General features: G+C 42.1%; 1 protein-coding gene across 3 annotated transcripts in view; it reads right to left on the reverse strand.

The window, feature by feature from the left end:
• Window positions 1-18,303, reverse strand: part of FILIP1L (filamin A interacting protein 1 like) — a 322,841-nt gene that overhangs the window by 87,292 nt on the left and 217,246 nt on the right. The window contains exons 1-2 of one of the 3 annotated variants that reach the window (XM_025213835.1): window positions 15,371-15,544; window positions 1,416-1,594 (exon numbers count right to left, since the gene is read on the reverse strand). In XM_025213835.1, coding sequence (XP_025069620.1) covers window positions 1,416-1,594; window positions 15,371-15,379 — 188 coding nt within the window. In that variant the 5' untranslated portion in view covers window positions 15,380-15,544. Of the gene's footprint in view, window positions 1-1,415; window positions 1,595-15,370; window positions 15,545-18,303 lie in introns of those variants that run through there. The other 2 variants (XM_025213834.1, XM_025213836.1) reach the window with 2 other exon arrangements.

The raw sequence follows: 18,303 nt of genomic DNA on the forward strand, positions 1-18,303 counted from the left end.
GCTTTCAAGACATGCTTGGATGTTTATCTTGCGGGGATCCTATGATCCCTGCTGACTTCCTGCCCCTGGGGCAGAGGGCTGGACTCGATGATCCTCCGGGGTCCCTTCCAGCCCAAATGTCTATGAAATCTATGAAGCTGAGATTGCCCAATTTTGTGAAATCCATGCAGTCACAATTTGAGTAGGTCCCTAATTATAATGGTAAGAAATAAAGCTTACCAGTGCAAAAGGGAGCCTTTTTTCCCCCTTGTACCTTGAGTGCCCATGTCTATCTCCATCTGTATGCATTTATCTATAAGTGAGAATTTTTTGTTTCTGCTGTTATGTACATTAGATTTGTTTTTAATCACATTTCCATACATTTGGCTTTGTACTTCATGGAAAGCAAGTGTGCTGTCTGCAGTAGACCTGAAGATGAGAGATGCAGCAGGAAAGGTGAAAGTAAAAAGCATTGCCAAAGTATGTGAAACATGATGTTATACAGGCGAAGCAGAGGAAGAATTATCTATGCATCGTGTGAGTTTAGAATAAGCTTGACATTCTCACACCCATACATTTCCATCTGGAATCTGTTCCTAAGTAAAAGGAAATAGAGACAATATTCTCATATCTTCCCTGGTGAAGCTATCCAGGGGACAGGAAATGTTCCTCAGTTATTTCTTTTCCTGTTCATTTTGGGTATGTGTTCAGTTTAGTTGCTGAACAGAGGTGGCAACATTTTAAAAAAGATCTTTTAAAGTCAATAAATAACATCAAACTCATCTTTTGATGGTTGCTGTAACATCTTGATATTGCGTTTAGGCAGATCTGTTGATTTTTGTGTCACTTTTTTTTATGCTTTTATACCATTGTAGGTATGAAGGGACTTAAGGGATTCCTCCTCATTTTCTAAGTTCTCGATAACTTCCCCTCTGCCTTTCTTATCTACCTTCATCTCTTAATTTTCTTATTCCTTCTTTTCAGACTGCCTTTATATTTTCTGTTTACATGGTCCCCTTTCCCCATTCTAGACTGTGTACCTGTTTCATATTTTCCTGGACACCTCAGTGTATACTGATCTCTTTGAAAAGGTGACTCTCTTCCATGCAGGGTTTAGCTTATATAAGGTGCCTTTGGTGCTGTGCATTTGCTTTGTAGGATAATGTGCCTGCTCTCCTCTTACAGTGCAAGATGCTTGGGATAAGGATCTAGTAAACAACTGTTTTAGATATTGCATCTACTATACAGGGATGTGTATGCTGCTGGTGAACATACAAAAAAACTAGCAGAACTTTCTTGATACTTGAACACTCAGAATTACTTTGTAGTTATGTTTTCTACTTTAGATTTATTGCAGAAGAAAAAGGTGAAAAGATACTTGGAAGTCATTTTAATTTTAGAACTTAGTAACCATAATAAATATCATGCAAGCTTACCTTTCTCGTTCTTGTTCCAGTAAATTGGTAAACTCGTCACTTTTTTCCATATACTCTGTGTGCTTTCTTTTCTCATCCTCCAGCTCATACAGAGTCTGTCTGTGTGATTTTTCTACCATTAAGAGTTGTTCCAGCATTCGTCTGTGAGTTTCTTTCTGTTTCTCAACAACTTTGTCAAGCTACGAAAGAAACAAAAATTTCTGCAATGCTGTGGAATTCTTATTTGCTTCGGTATGTTTGCTATAATTATGCTTGTTCGTTTGTTTTTATTTCAGTTGTTATAGGTTTTCAAGATATGGCAACAGATTTTCCAGTAGTACAGGCCTAAGGCTTCACCTACTATAGCATAGATTTTATGAATTGGTGGTCGAATCTCATAGAATCGCTCTGTAAAGTGTTCTTTAATTCCACAACTTCTCTGGTGAGAATTTTAAATATAAGAAGGTTATATTTTGTAGGACCCTTGAATATATTTTGTTCTACAACTGGCTGTCTAGCAGCTATTAATTAACAATTATTATTCCCAGACTTATACTCATATAATTGATGATTCTGATGGAGAAACAGATGTCTTGGCAGAAGATGTTATCCACATTAGGTCAAACTATTGGGGTTTTTGGAGGGTTTGGGGTTTTTTGTTGTTGTTTTGTTTAGTTTTTTTGGAGGGAGGGGTTAAGCAAAAGTGACCATCTCAATTTTAGTTCCACTTTGAAATAACAGTTAACACCCACATGGTGTTTTAAATTGAAATTTCATTGCAAAGAGTAATAAAATAATTCTTGCAACATCCTTTTTTTGAGGTAGGTACAGATGTCAAAAACTGATTTCCTCAAGGGCCTGTAGCAAATTTATGGTACAGCCAGAATTCGAGCTCCAATTTCTGTCTCTGCCTTGCCTTCATTCTACCAGGCCTTTCTTCCTTTTTTTCTGAAAACATGTATATAGCTCATTTTTTATCACAGGGAAAATGACAGAACTGGCAGGAAAACTATGACTAACAATTGGGAGCATTTCTATTAAGCAACAGGGTTGTTTCCGAAGAAATGCATTTTATTTTTAGAAATATAATCCTAAACATTCCACAGTGCTTAGTGCTTTTTTGTTTGCCTCCATTTGTGAATGCCACACCTTCAGACAACTTAAATGGGCCTGTTTTCCAGAGGACATATGAATGTATAGGACATGTGAGGACAGGAAGCATATACTTCCTGAAAATCATCTCCTTTTGAAGGTTTCTTAAACCAAGTGCCCCAAAACTGTTAGTCACTTTACAATTTTAGGTCAGATTTTGATTATCCTAAACTTCAAATTATTGAGCAGCATTTGGCACCCAGTTTTCAGAACTGAATCTAGAAGCTTTTTCATAAAAATATGTCTGAATACATGGTATCCTTCTTAATTCAGTATTTGACGAAGTTACTCGGGCATACTTGCACAAAGCTGGAAATAAAGGTTAAGATTTGTTTTCTGTTTAAAGCCATTGATCTTGCTGAGGGGATAAAAGAAAGGATTGTAGACCTGCCAGAGAACCTTGCAGGAATTGCAGAATCTTTGTCCTGCTCTTTGTTTATCTGCTTCCTCTTAGTGAATTATCTTTACTCCTATGCTGATTTGATCAGGCTAATTTCCTTTTTGAAAATGTGAAGTCTGCTGCATAAACCATGAAGCAGTCTTCTTTAAACTCGGTGATTCTTGGCTGGGGTATTGCAGCACCCTGAGGTGCCATGAGATCTTTTTAAGGGTGCTGTGAAACATTATCACTGCTAGGTATGTAAGCATCACTGGATAATTCACTGGATAAACCCAGAGATGTCAAATAAGATTCATGGTATCAAAGATATTCTGACCTGTTTTAGTTTTTCTGAATTCTTAGCAACAGAAGAATTCCTCTGTTTCTCTGTTCTTATTCTCTAGATTTCAAAGCGGGTGCTGCTAAGTTCAGAAAAGTTGTAGAGGAGTGCCTTGAGTCTAAGAAGGTTGAGACCCAAAATTTTAACCACATTCAGTTTGTGTAGGTCAAAACTGTTTTTGCAGCATTTTACTCTTAAAGAGTTCAGAAATGGGTAAAGGAGGGAAAGCGGAGGCCAGTTCCAGCCTTCAGTTATTTGATCTTTCTGCTACTTTTTCCCCCACAGAATGTGTCCTAAAAAGGCTGGGGCCTCAAATTCTTCAGACCATCACACAAAACTTAAAACGTCTAAAACCACATAGCCGTATTGATTGTCTTCCATTAAAGCTTGTTCAACTTTCTTCTTTCTAAGGTAGATGATGGAAAATGTATTGAGGGTACATCTATCATTTTATCAATGTATGGGTTCTTACATGAAGAACTTCCTTTGTTCCACTCCTGTGCTTTTCAAAATCAAGAGCACTGTCTCTCCTATACCATAACTAAACTGTTTATAAATAGAGACCTACTTAATTTGCAGTTTTTGTGAAAACCAGTGGTATCCACAATTGCCAGGAAATATTCCATAGGCCACAATTTCCCAATAAATATATAAAACATAAAAAATATAGATAAAAATAAAATACACTGCTTTAGAATCTCTCAATCCTTACCATGATACTGAAACTAACGCAGCAATTCCTGCAGCCACTCTTACATGCTTGAGACTTACTGACTGTCTGTGGTGATGGCAGAAGCCTTGCCAGTCTGCAGCGAGGGGTGGGACTGCTGAGAAATGCCCACTAAATTGGCCCTTCATGCCATGAGCAAGCCGTGAAAATGGCTTCACCTCACCACAAGTTAAGCATTGTTGTCCTTTGTGGGCGAAGGTGACCGCATCCAGTGAGGGGTGGGGGAAAGAAGAGAGAAAAGAAATGGGAAAGAAACAGGGAAGCAGGAAAGAGAAAAAGAGAAAAAAGGAAAAAGGAGAAAAGTGAGAGAAATGAGGCTAGGTCACATGGGTACGTAGGTGACTTATAAGCCCGATCTTTGTCTTGAACAATCTACTGCAGCAGGGGCAGGAAAGCGATGAGGATAGTGTACGAGAGGTTTTTGTTTTCCTGGCCACGCGTTTCCTCATTTTTTCTGCCATGTGTTGCTGTTTGAAGGCCAGTGCTCCTTTCTGGATTGATGACCTCCAGGGACAGTCGCAAGTGATTTTCTCCCATGACTCCAGGTCAGTGCTGAAACTCTTTCAGGACACCTCTAGGGTGTCCTTGTACTGTCCTTGGTTGTCTGGACTTTGGAGCTTGTTTGGAGCCTGTGCAGGCTGAAGATGTCAAAACAGTACCTGATTCCCATACCAAGGTCATCGCCTTGGAAGGCATCCGACAGCATGGGAGAGAATACCATGTTGAAGAGGGTAGGTGCGAGCACACAGTCCTGCTTGACACCATTTGTGACCAGAAAGGGGTCAGAGCATTTGCCATTTGCAAGGACGCGTGCCATCATGCCATTGTGGAACTGTCAAACCATACTGATTATTTTCCAGGGCATCCGTACTTCTTCATGATTTCCCAGGGGCCTTCGTGGCTTACTGTGTTGAAGGCTTTGGTTAGGTCAGGGGGTAGGCAATTATTTTGGGTGGAGGGCCGCTTACCAAGTTTTGGCAAGCTGTCAAGGGCTGCATGGGTAGCCCCACCCCTTGACAGGTGCCCCTCCCCCTGGTCACCATCTTGTGACCGGAAATCCTGCCCCCTTACCTTTGCCACTAGAAGTCCTTCGCCTTGCCCCTGGAAGTACCCCTTTCAGCAAGGGGTTTTGCCATCTTGGAAACATAAAAATGTCTTTGACAGGCAGCCAGAAGCAGATAAATATTTTAACATTTTTTTGGGGGTCCCACAGGCCGAATAGAATGGCCTGGCAAGCCAAATCTGGAACGCGGGCTGTATTTTACCCACCTGTGGGTTAGATCAATTAATGTGAGGAGAAGGTCAGCGTTCTGTTCCTGGCACTTTTCTTAAAGCTGCCGGGCCGCAAACACCACGTCAGTGGTTCCGCATCCTTTTCTGAAGCCTCATTAGCTGTCAGGCAGTAGGTTGTTTAGATAATTGGTCAGCTGGTTGAGGAGGACTCTCACGAGTACCTTACTGGTAGTTGAGAGGAGGGAGATACCCCTGTGGTTGTCACAGGTGGATGATGGAGGTATCCTTGAATTCTTGAAGGACTACCTCCTGTGCGCCCATACTGCAGAAGATCTTGGTTAGTTTCTTCGTGAGGTTGTGATCACCTGATTTGTAGACCTCCACTGGAATTGTGTTGGCTCCAGGAGCTTTGCCACTAGACATTTGTTGTATGACTTTTTGGACTTCTGCAATTGTAGGCGAAGCTTCAATTGAGGTATTGATGGCAATTTGAGGCAGCTTGTGTATGGCATCCATGTTGATGGAGGAGGTCCGATTGGGGACAGCGCTGAAGTGTTCAGTCCATGTCTGCAGGATCTGGGCCTTGTCAGTTAGCAGACAGCAGAGGGGAGGATCCAAGGACCTGCAGACCATAGATGGCCTTTAGGGCATTGAAGAACTTCTTCTCATTGTTTCAGTCAGCGTATGCTGGATCTCGTCTGCTTTGTTCTTCAACCATGTGTCTTGCATCCCTCTCAACTTGCGATGAATAGTCTTCCGTATCGAGCTTATAAGCATGTTGTGCTGATGTGGACTTACCACAGAGGTAGGCTCTGTGGAGATGTTGTTTCTCGTCCTACAACCATTGTATCTCCTCATCATTTTCATTGAACCAGTCTTGGTGTCTGCAGACGCATGGTTCCAGCGTCTCAAGAGCTGCAGAGTGTATAGCTTCACAAAGCTGCTTCCAGTTGGCTTCAGTGGAGCCGGACTAGAGCGGTGTAGCGTGAAGCTGATCTTTCAGATGGTTCACAAAAGACAGCCTGGTGCTGTTGTTTATCAGCCCAGCAGTGTTGAGGTGCTTTGGTCGACTTCGTCCTCGTGGATGCCATCTGGTTTGAATTGTCATCTTTAGTGAGGAGATGATGAGTTGATGATCGGTCCAGCATTCGGTGCCTGCCACACATTGCTTTGGTTACATGGACGTTGTGTCTGTCCCTCCTTCAGACGGTGACATAGTTGATACAATGCCAGTGCTCAGAGCAAGGGTGCATCCACGATGTCTTTTTCTGGTGGGGGAGATGGAACACAGTGTTAATAACCAGGAGCTCATGTTCAGCACATAGTCTGAGCAGGAGAAGACCATTGCTATTGCAGCTTCTGATCCTGTGCTTCCCGATGGCGCCAATCCCATGCTTGGCAGTCAGAGCCAATCCTGGTGTTGAAGTTGCCAGGGAGGATGAGATGGTCAGACATCAGTACAGCGGTGATCACAGAGTGGAGGGCTTTATAGAACTGGTTCTTGCCTTTGTCGGAGTTGGTCATGGTAGGGGTGTTTGCACTGTTGATAGTGGCACACTTTTTGCCAAGCATGGGGAGCCTGAGCACCCTCAGTTGGTCATTCATTCCCTTGGGTAGGTAGGTGAGCTTCTTGACAAGGCTGTTTTGTATAGCAAAGCCAACACCTGCTTCCTGTTTAGCTTCGTTGCCACGACCACTCTAGAAGAACGTGCAACCAGCTTTTCCTTCTGTGAGCTGCCCTTCGTTGGGTAGGCGGGTCTTGCTGAGGGCAGTGATCTGGACATTGTATCTGCCCAATTTTCTCCTGATGAGGGCAGTTCTCTTTTCAGATCTCTTTGTGTTTCTGTCAGTCAACGTATGTACATTCCACGTGCCCAGCTTGAGAGGGATTGATTTCTTTCCTTTTTGACTGCTGTAGTGGGACCTCTGTCAGCTGGCCAGGATGAGCTGAAGCAGACAATGTTTGGGGCACCTTTTCTAAGCCCTTCCTCATTCTAGAAGGTGAGCAGTGCAGTCCTGAATAGACTGCTCAGTCACTCAGGGGGCTACTGAGTTCTACTGCTGCTTATGTCCAGTAGAAAGTGACCCAAAGCCCTGAGCCGCCTGTGTGTGGGTTTGTGGCTACAGCTTCCAGTGTGTCCACATCTGCTGTTTCGTCACTGGCCTGTTGCCACAGGGCTTGTGCTGGATGCGAGTTGTGTAGGATTTAGATTTAAGTGAGGAAGAGTTGAGCAGCACTGGCCTCACTCTCGTCTCAGCCAATTGGTAACCAGTGGCAGGGCAGTGTCAAGACGGCTGGAGGTTGGCCCAGATGCAGCGGATGATCAGGACGTCTTTTGTGCCTTGTCATTCTCTGCATGATCCATGGTGCAGTGCTATACCACCATCATGGCCATTGAACCATACAGGGTCTCATCGGCCCAGTCAGCTGGAGTCAGACTTTGCATCAGGGATAGGCATGTCCTTATCTCCCCAGAGGTCTAAGACTGACTGGGTACCCTTACCTGGTTTGTCTTGCCCGTCTAGGCAGTTTACCCGGGTGCGGCTGGCCGCTGTCACATGCAGACAGCTACTTGGAGCCACAAGTGAGAGTTGAGTGCTGGTGAAGACCAAGAGAGGAAGAGTCACTCAAGCGAGTGTGACATACTCTTTCTCTGGAGGTGCTACCTCTCCCAGACACCCGGCAAATTAAGTAGGTCCCTATTTATAAGCATTCTCTGTTTTAAGTGCATCTCCTTGCCATTCCTCCTCCTGATCACTGTTGATTTTTTTTTTTTTCCCTCATTACTGTCACTATCCTATGACTGATACTGACAATAATGAAAAAAATCGAAGCATTGGCAGGATTTAGTTCAAGATTTTGGTATTCTGAATAACAGATTTGGTTTTCATGTGGGATTTCTTTAAATGTGTCTGCATGACATTATTTTGGACACATCCCTTCCTCTCACTTCTAGGAAATCTGCTGGTGAAAGAAAGATCCCTGTCTAGCCATGATGCAAATAAATTCAAGTTCCCTTTCACCTAAGCTGAGGGCAGGAAAAAGTTTAGTTCCACAAGTGCCTGTTTCAGCTCTTCTTTGATTTGGTAAAACACCCATTATTACATTGGTTTGAATTTGTGCCTGATTAAGGGAAACATAAAATGGAACGGATCTTCCCCACCCTGCATTGTACAGCCACAGATGGAAGCCCTTTGACCAAGACAATTGTGACTTCCTGGTTTGGAGAAGTCTCTCTAGGTTTCAGATAAGAAAACATTTTACCTAATTCAGATATGCTTATTTCTCTGAGTAAACGAAGATCTCATCTTACAGTAGCTTTGGCTCCATTTTATCATAACTTACACAGATGTAGTAAATTGATTTAAAACTTCAGCCTGAAGTCCATATTTTCCTCCTCCCTACTTTCCCACTGACCTGTTGGCTCTGGTGCTTTCTACTGGTTTGCAGTGACAACCATTCTTTCTACTCGAATGTGACCTGAGATTGGTCTGACAGTTTAGGGTCTTATGACAAGGGCAATAGTATTATTTTAACTTCAGTTTGATGGTTTGAAGCAAGGGTGATATTGAGATTTTCTTCCTCTGTGAAGTTTATGTAGATCAGCTCATTTTGTAGAAGGTTAAAGTGGAGAGTTGCTCTTGGAAAGTGTTGTTTACTGGCCAAAAATGTATTTAGAGAAGACTTACTGATTTATCAAGGACTGAGATTTCTTTCTGCATGAGGTACATCTGGGGGAAAATAAAATGATAGACTGTCTACTGTAGCCTGCTTGCTTGTTAGTCAGAATGTGAGATTTTTTTTTTAGTGACTGACTTCAGTAAATACACACTCAATAGTTTTTTCATGGGTTTCCCAACCATAGTATGTGGTGGAGCAACCCATTCAGCAAGTTCTCTTCTCTGAAAAATAATTTAACTCAATCAGATGGTAAATGGAAAACTCCCTAGCCTGGGGTTCTTATTGCTTCTTTCTGCCTATAAACAGGTGTTGCTATAGCCCTTTTCATAAACGTATGTGACAAAATGGTTGGAGGGGTGGGGGAGAGAGATGTGGGCAGGATGGAGTTGAAAATAATCCTTTATTTACTGCAGAGTAAACAGCCTAGTGGGAGGCAGGGAAGAAGAAAAATGTAAACTTCCCTTGCTTTTCTTTTTTTAAAATGAGCATTCCAAAAGTAAAAATATTTCAACTATTCTTGTGCTACAAAATGGGGAAATGGAAGAGCTTTTTTGAATTCCATCAAAATCTTTCCTTTTTCCCCCTGAAAATTCTGAAATATTTGTCCATTTCTCGGAGCAGGTGATCTACATTGCACAGCTTCTGCATCTAATTGGCAAAAGTTTCATCTGCACGTTGCTGAAGTCCATGGAGAGTCATCCCACACTCAGATAAGAATCTTCTGACTAGCTTTAAGGCTTAAATGTTGGCTTTAAACAAACATCCTCATTGCTTTGGTGTAGGAGTCAGAAACTCATGGCCTGTGGGTAGGATCCAGCCTGCAAAGGTGTTATCCAGCCTTCATTTTAGTAACAGTGTGCCAAACCCTTGTTGCTGCCCCAGCTGCCTGATCGATTCTGCATTTTACTAAAGCTGCACTGATTCCCTGCTGCCGCTCCAGTCACCCCTAACTGTGTGGAGGGCCACTGTCTCACCTCTCCTAATCCAACCCCTCTTTATCATTGCCCCTGAATTAAGTGCCCCAGTTGTTCCTCGCCACAGTTTTTGGCAGCATGTTTTTCAGCAGAGCAGCCCTGTGCATGCAACTGGGACACTTGTGGTGGTAGCACAAGATTGGTGGGCCTGTAGTGGCAGCTGAGTTGTGAGGGCTGGCCCCCCATGAAGAAAAGATTGCTGACCGCTGCTTTGCTGCACTGAATTAGCACGCGTAAGTGGGCAGTGTGTCTTTCCTGAGGACAGTAGTAAGGCACTGTCATTGATGCAAGGGCAGGTTGGAGAACAGGCCCACAAGGTGGTAGAAGACTGGATGTTTTAGGGCATGTTTCTTCATGGACAGAGAAGACCTACAGGTAGCTGAATTCATTCAGTCCAGCTGAGTGAGCGGTCACAGGGTGCTGCAAGTCTGGGGACCTGGGTTGGGAGAGTTGTGGGATCTCACTACAATCCCAGCGTAAGAATTCTCCTGCAGCACTGCTGCTCACTTCACCCCCTGCTCACATGCTGCATCTGTACACCATGCTCCACTATGCAGTCCCCCAAAGAGCCCTGAGACCACTAGTGAGCAGCCTCCTAAATGTCCTCTGCTGAAAACATGTTTATAAATCTTAATGAAATGATGCATTGTTTTGTTCTTTCTAGTCATGTGTTATTTTGGGGTTTTATTTTTTTTGCTAGAACTAATAGTTGAACATGCACAATGGAAAATGAGAGAGGCTACTTCTTACGTAACTCTGAATAGTTTCACAAGCTAAAAATTCACTGGAATTTAATCATTTAAAAACAGTTTGCCACCCACTTGTATCTTAAGTCTAAACAGAATAGCATGCCGCATATCCGCTGTGCTACAGTTGGACTGTCTCTCTCTCTCTCTCTAGACTTTTGTGGCACTGGGCCAGTGTAAAATCTGACTGAGCTGCTTTTTTATATAAACCCAGTTTTCAGTGAAATATTGTTCCCATTAATAGTGCTATTGTGGTTGGGGTGTGTGTGCATATATATAATTTTGGGTTTAAAATTATAGGAGATTCGGGTCTTCCTGAATATGTATCAACTTTTTTTCCTCTCCTTTTCAACATACTTAAAGCCAAAATCATATTTACACAATTGTCTGCTTGTCCCAACTGCTGGTCTACCAACATTATTGTTACTTTCTGCTCCAGTGACTGTAATCCCTGGACACTTCAGATGCCAATCAAAGAAGGAAACCAACCTGTGGGCAAATCTTGCAACATGCTACAAAGATGTCATTTAACATCCTTTGTTAAAAAAGTGATGAGAATGCACCATGCTCCAGGCTGATGGCCATTTGGTATAAAAAATGGATTCAAGCTGGAACAAGGCCAGAGAGATGTCAAATTTAAACCCACAATCTGAAGATTTGGGGGGAGGGGGCTCATAGCAGGTGACATGGTTGACAAATCTTAGTGTTAGGACTCTTTAAAGCATCAAAAAAAGAGGGGGGGAGGCAATAGCAAATAGCTGCTTTTTCAAACAGTGAGGCCCCCACCCCTCCAACCATCTATAATTAATCTATTTGATGAAGTGAGCTTCAGCCCACAAAAGCTTGTGCTGTCTCTATATAGGCAACCCCTGCTTAGCGCTCTTAATTGGTTCCTGAAAAACCGAGCATTAAGTGAAACCGAAAGTATCTGACAACCCAAGATGGTGACTGCAGGTGTTTTTAATGACCCAAGATGGCAACTGCAAGCATATAACAAAACTCTCCGAGCGATAAGTGAAATCAGGTATTGATTTAAAATGAGCATTGTAGTGAAATAGTGCTAACTGAAACAGCATTAAGTGGGGGTTGCCTGTATATCTTATTTAGTCAGTCTGTAAAGGTGCATACCTACCTTACCTTCTAATGTATCAGGATCCATGGAGGATCCGAAACTTAACGTGGCTTTTTAGTTATATATTATAAGTACGTTAAAATCAATAATGAGAGAACGCTGTTAATCTTCCTTTCCCCCTTCTCTTCCCACCTTCTTTTTTTTTTTTTTAAATTCCATTTTCAAAGGTAAGGTTTCTTTTAGGTACCAACTAATCTGAAGCAGGTGTTGTTTGTATCCATCCTCTAGCATGCAAGTAGGCAGACAAGGCTAGTAGGTGAACCCCTGAAGACAGATGTTAGTAACCTTGTTAAACGTGCTATTGGAAAGCAGTCATATACTGCACTGATGAGGCTGATGCAGGAAATGGCACAGAACAGAATCTTCTTTAGGTAGTTCTCTTGCACTGAGAAGATGGTGGGGTGATGGGTGGAATTTTTGATGATATAAACCAGGGGGAAAGTCCATTCAGGCCTTTGTATGCAAAAACAAAATAAAATGACATTGTCTTTTTCTTTAAGGGGTGTAGGTCGTAGCTGTGTGTTGGTCTAAGGACATAGGCAGACAAGGTTCTTTGGGTAAATGTTATCTTTTATTAGACCAAATCAAATAGTTGGAAAAATTCTACTTTTCAAGCTTTCGATACCCTTCCTCTTTTCCGTTAAGGCCTTTTCCCTTTAAGCCCTTTTAAATATGAATGGGTTTATTACATGTTAACAGCAACTGGTAAGAACAAACTTGTCTGGCATTTCTGCAGAGAAATGACTTAAAAATAAATATGGCCTGATAAACTCATAGTTTATTAAAAAAAAAAAAATCCTTCAAATCCAAGTAAGACAGGTTTTTTGGATATGCTTGAATCAGCATGAGCTTTGCAAAGAAGGAGAGTTGGCTGTTGTTCTGCACTCTGTTAAATGTCTTAGTCCCCATGAAATGAATTGCCTGAGTTCTGTTTCTAGTGAACTACCTGTCCAAGCAGGAAATGCTGCTGCAGCAGTTCATGAGGCAGTTTGCAGTTGTAAAGATGGGTAGGATGAACTGGGAGGATCCTCAAACTTTTCAAGATCACGAGGAGGCCTAGCTCCCTGTCCCTTACCATGTCTTTGTAAATTCTTCCCATTAGGGCGAAAGCAATGCATTTTTCTTGTTGTTGGGCAAGAAAAATGCATGACTTTGTTCCCGCCTGCCGCTTCATCAGACTTAAATTTTAAGTCAGCACACATTTTTAAATTAATTCAAGTATCCTCTGCTTAAACCTTTTCTAGATTTTGGTTCATGTCACAACTCTCTCACAGTTGTCATTTTACTGGAGTGTTTTTATCCCAAGCCCAAGAATAGCAGAGATTTTGGAGGTCAGGGTGGAGGTACATTGCCAGAGCTTCAGAGAAGGGTTCACACAGCTCTTTCCCACAGTCTGGTTATAACAAGGGATTGCTTGTTCCACATTTTTCATAAACATTTACCAAAAAAAAAAAAAAAGAACAAAAACCCCATGAACACAAATTCATCCTTAAAACTCAAAATACAAAAATTATTCAAAACATACTTTTGAGTTTGTCAGTATTTTGGTTTACTGAAAAGTGCTGAGTACCAGGGATCTTTGCACCGTTTCTATCCTGTTTACTTCTACCTTTGTAATTGCATAGTTCAATGGTATTAGAAATCCTTTTTTTGCCATTAATGTTAGAAAGAAAATGCCTGTATGAACTTATGCAAAATAAGAGACCAAACATATTTTAAAACTTTTTTTGGATTGCTCTTCAAATCATTTCCATTCAAAGTTCCTATGACATAATGCAACAGAGTTTTAAAATAAATTACTTCTGCAATCAAATTTTATCTGTTTTAGATTACAGCCAGAGATTTTAACCTTTTGAGTCTCTCAAATGAGTCCTGACCTTTTGCTGACATTATTTTCTGTGAACTGAACTCTGCATCCCTGCTTTCATTTCTGTTGAAAAGCCTGGAAAACACTTGGTCGGAGAATTTTATTCATGACACTTTTTAATTATAATGCTCTGTAATAAGCAATGTGCTAAGACTGCATTTTAAAGGGAAGGGGAAAATATTTGGTAGAATACACATTCAGATAAGAAGGTTTAAAAAAAAAATGGAAATGTTACATATGAGAGGGCACAGTTTAAATCCTGGTAAGTGGTATTGAGAAAGAGAGTGCTTTTGTTACTCCAAACTAAATATTATTTAAGTATCAGCATATTACATTTAGGGCTTAATGGGGTTTCTAAGTGATAGGGTTTTGAATAAAAGGTAGAGATTCTGGATTTTACAGCTTTTTGTGTGCCCATCACTCTGTCATTGAATGAGTTGAGTGGGAACTTTGGGTACCCAATCCAGGCTAAGCCCTAGGGGCCAGGTTAACTTGCAGGAAAACTGCAGTAAACTACAGGAGGTATCAATTAAAACTGCTTGCATCAGCTATGGCTTTGATTCTTCAAAAAGTAAATTGTTGCATTGAATGCTGTAGATGTTAGACTGATTTTTTTTTCAAAGCTCTGGATAGATGTTAATAACCCCTTATTATTCCCAATGTGAGGAAAGTATGTGTTGTTAACCCCATTTTTAATTTGAGGTAAACAAACACCTATTGCGGCTGAGCCCATTGCCTGCAGTGCTGCTTCATTTGCTGAATATGGGTCTGAATTTTTTTCCCCAGAGAGATTAAATTGCTGCAGGGTCATCTAGATTAGAAAAAAATTGTGGACGCCAGGATGAAAATTGAGGAAGCCTTGAGTCTCCACTTTTTTTGCTCAGTCAATTCATGCTGTAGTAGGGTCAGAGTGTAGCAGCTGTGTAGTAGCTTGCCCAAGAAATGTAAGAGGCAAGGAGTTTTTTTGTGATACCTTTTTGTGGACCAACTGTATTGACCAGTGGATCAGCAACATAGAGCCTATGTGGCCATTGGATCTGGCCCACAGAGCCCGAGGACTTTGCTATGCCCATGCCTGCACCTGGACCAGAGTTAATCAGTGGAAAGCTGCTGTGGGGTTGAGCAACTTCCAGCTGTGCCCTTGTCACCACTGTTGCTTCTCCCTAGCCTCTCCATGGTTGGGGCACAGGAGCAGCTTCCAGCTGGCAGGGATTCGTGCCAAGGTAGACAGCTGGAAGCTGTCTCTAAACTGCTGCTACTTCTATCACCTTCTTTCCCAGCTGCAGCACAGCTTTCAGCTCCCTGGCCCCTGACACAGCTCCCCTCGGGGTGGAAGATGTACCTGTGCCCCAGCCTGGGAAGTGGTGGCTGGGAGAATCAGCAGCAGTGCAGGTGCAGCTCACAGCTGCTTGGCCCTAACAATGGGTGTGGGGAAAGCCCCCCATTGCTGATGCACCACAGAAGCCATCAAGCCTGCTTTGGACTGATGGTGGGTTGTTCCCACCCATGGCTTGAAAAGGTTGCTGGCCAGTGGTATAGTCAACAACAGTTAATCCAGTGAAAGAGATCATAAAATGACCCTTACTTGCTGAATATGATACTATCTTGTTTACAACAAAATAGGTTCTGTGCTTTACTCTGCTTCCTGGTATCTCAATATTTTGCTGTATGTTATGAGAATAGCAGCCTTCTCCCACTGAAGTCAACAGGATTTCTGCTACTTCAGACTGTATGTACATACCTCTCCCATAGGTTTTTCATAGATATCCTCTTGCCATTGTGTAGCTTTTGTCTGAATAGCATCTCGTTGGAGTGCTTCTAGCACCTTTTTGGGAGTTACAAAGCCATATTGTGCTTCGAGCAAAGCCAGGTCAATTTTTTCTGCCTTAAGAACCCCTATGACTTCATCTTGAGCCTGCAGAAAGATAAAGTACAAAGTATTACAGTGAACTCATTTTTACATATTGGCATGCTTAGTTTAGTTTACTTTCTGCTCTAACATTAGATAGTAGTTTTTAAAAGTTCATTAAATTATGTGTTCAGTACATCATAAATATTCAGTAAAGTGGAAGCTGCTTAAAACTACCAGAGGAGTATTAGGCTTCGTATTTTCAAAATTGTACTCTTAATGTTTTTAAAGATTTATTAATACAATGTGAACTCTGATATCCTGATACTCAGTATTTTGTTAAAGATTAGGCAGATTTTAACCCTGCCTTCAGATCAACCCCTACTTTTCCCGATACAAGATTTTAGGATCAAATGGCATTAGCTATTCTTTTTAGATTTTCATGTAGTCTTTGAGCATGCTTTAGGAAGCCCAGCAGTGTTATGTTCTATGTTCACACCAAGTACAAAAGCAGCAAGCACCTTTTGTTGTTTAAACCAGCCAAGAGGTACTTGGTTACTACTGTCACATATGCATGTTTCTGTGCTGAAGCTTGTGAGGTACATGGTGCAGAGGATGTGACCTTTCACAACATGCATTCCAAGAGCATGGAATAATGGCAGCTCTTTAAAACAAGATTAATTGCCTTTACAGCAGGTAGTAGTGACTGGTGTATGTATCTGCAAAAGAGCGAGTGTGGGACTATTTATTAGGTATTACATATAAAATACATAAGACAGGGTTTTCAGAAGTAAGTTATATTGGGTTCCTCAATTTGTGCACTCCTATTTTAAGGTATTGTAAATGGTCAGAATTTATAGAAGGTGCCAAACCTTGCTGTATGAACACCATGCCTCGGGCACCCAAAAATCAGAACACGTTTTGAAGATGTTGGCTTTTATAGACCCTGTATATGTAATGTATGTGTTTTGCTTTATATGGAAAATATTTGCCAACATGTTCTCACAAGGGAGAAGACTGCAAATATGTCACCTTTGTCATGCTTTTTCATAAATTCTGGCACAAGCCAGCAGGTGCATGCATTTTATTATTTTATAGTTACTCTGTAACAGTCCTCACAGTGGGAGCATTTGAGAATGTTTGAAAACAGCCATATACTATACATAAATAAAATTTTAAAAATGCAGTTTTTCAGTTTCAAGGTTGCAGGTGTTAGGAATTGAGGAAGGGAAGTGGGCATTCATAGATTGTAAGGCCAAGGCCAGAAGGGACCTCGGAAGATCATTGGGTCCAACCCCCTGCACCAAGCAGGAAAGATAACTGGGGGTCAGGTGACCCCAGCAAGGTGATCGTCCAGTCTCCTCTTGAAGATTTCCAGGGTATGTGATTGCGCCACCTCTGGAGGGAGCTTATTCCAGTCTGGACACCCTAACTGTGAAGAAGTTTTTCCTAATGTTAAGTCTGAATCGGACTTGCAGGAGTTTGTGGCCATTACTTCTGGTTTTCCCCTTGGGTGCCCTAGTGAACAGTTGCTTACTGGGCCCTTGATGTAGCGGTAAGCGGTGTAGCGTTAAGCTGCTACCAGGTCCCCTCTCAGTCGTCTTTCCTTCAGGCTGAAGAGTCCAAGATCCCTCAGCCTTTCCTCATATGGCTTGTCTTTTAAGACTCTGATCATATGGGTGGCTCTTCTTTGGACTCTCTCAAGCTTGTCTACCTCCTTGTTGAAGTACAGTGCTCAGAACTAGACGCAGTGCTCCAGCTGCAGTCTCACCAATGCTGAGTAGAGTGGAAGATTCACCTCCTTGGTTTTGCTGGAGATGCATTGATTGATGCATGCAGGAGTATTATTTGCCCTACTGGCTACCGCATCACACTGCCGGCTCATATTCATACTGTGGTCTGTTATTACCCCCAGGTCCCTCTCATTCATGGTGCTAGTCACTTTGGTGCCGCCAAGCCTGTAGGTGTGTTGGGGGTTGCTCATCCCGAGGTGGAGCACTTCACATTTCTCAACGTTGAACTTCCATCAGATTCCGATCTGCCCAACTTGCTAGCCTGTCTCGATCTGCCTGTATCTGTAGCCTATATTCAAGCGTGCCCATGCTTCCCCATAACTTGGTGTCATCCATGAACTTGTCCAGTGAGCTCTTCACCCCCACATCCAAATCATTGATGAAGATGTTGAAAAATACTGGACCGAGCACCGACTCATGATGGACACCACTATCTACTTCTCACCAGGATGACACAGATCCATTCACTACGACTCTCTGGGTCCTATCCTGCAGTCAGTTTCTCACCCACCTGACTGTCTTGGAGTTAAGCTCACAATCCTCCAATTTTCTTGTGGGGTATTCTAGTGGGATACTAGATCCAGAGGCCTTTTGCAAGTCAAGGTATACAATATCAATACTTTTAACTCTAGTATTGACTTTTCCTTCAACATGTTTTGAGTTAATGCAGAAATGAAGTCATTTAAAAACATTTTATACTAAACCTCTAAGAAAAAAAACTGTCAATGACATAATCTTAAACTGTACTCTTCTACCGGTTACACTTGTGGTGCTTTATCACAAGCATGATGCTGGTGTTTTAGAGACTCAAATCTTGGAGTCATGCTGCTTCATGAGAATCTTTGGCTAAAAAATAAATTAAAATAAAACGAAAACTTCTCTAGTTTTCTAGTTGATGAAGAAAAGCTGAAAAAATTATATAAAGCAGGGGTGTCTAACTGGGAGCCTATGAGGGGTTAACAGGCAGCGCACAGGCTTCCTTCTAGCCACTGCTGCCTCCATTGCTCCAGTGGTTGTGTAGGGCGGGACCGC

This window comes from Alligator sinensis, unplaced genomic scaffold (genome assembly GCF_000455745.1).
Source record: "Alligator sinensis unplaced genomic scaffold, ASM45574v1 scaffold622_1, whole genome shotgun sequence".
Lineage (NCBI taxonomy): Eukaryota > Metazoa > Chordata > Crocodylia > Alligatoridae > Alligator > Alligator sinensis.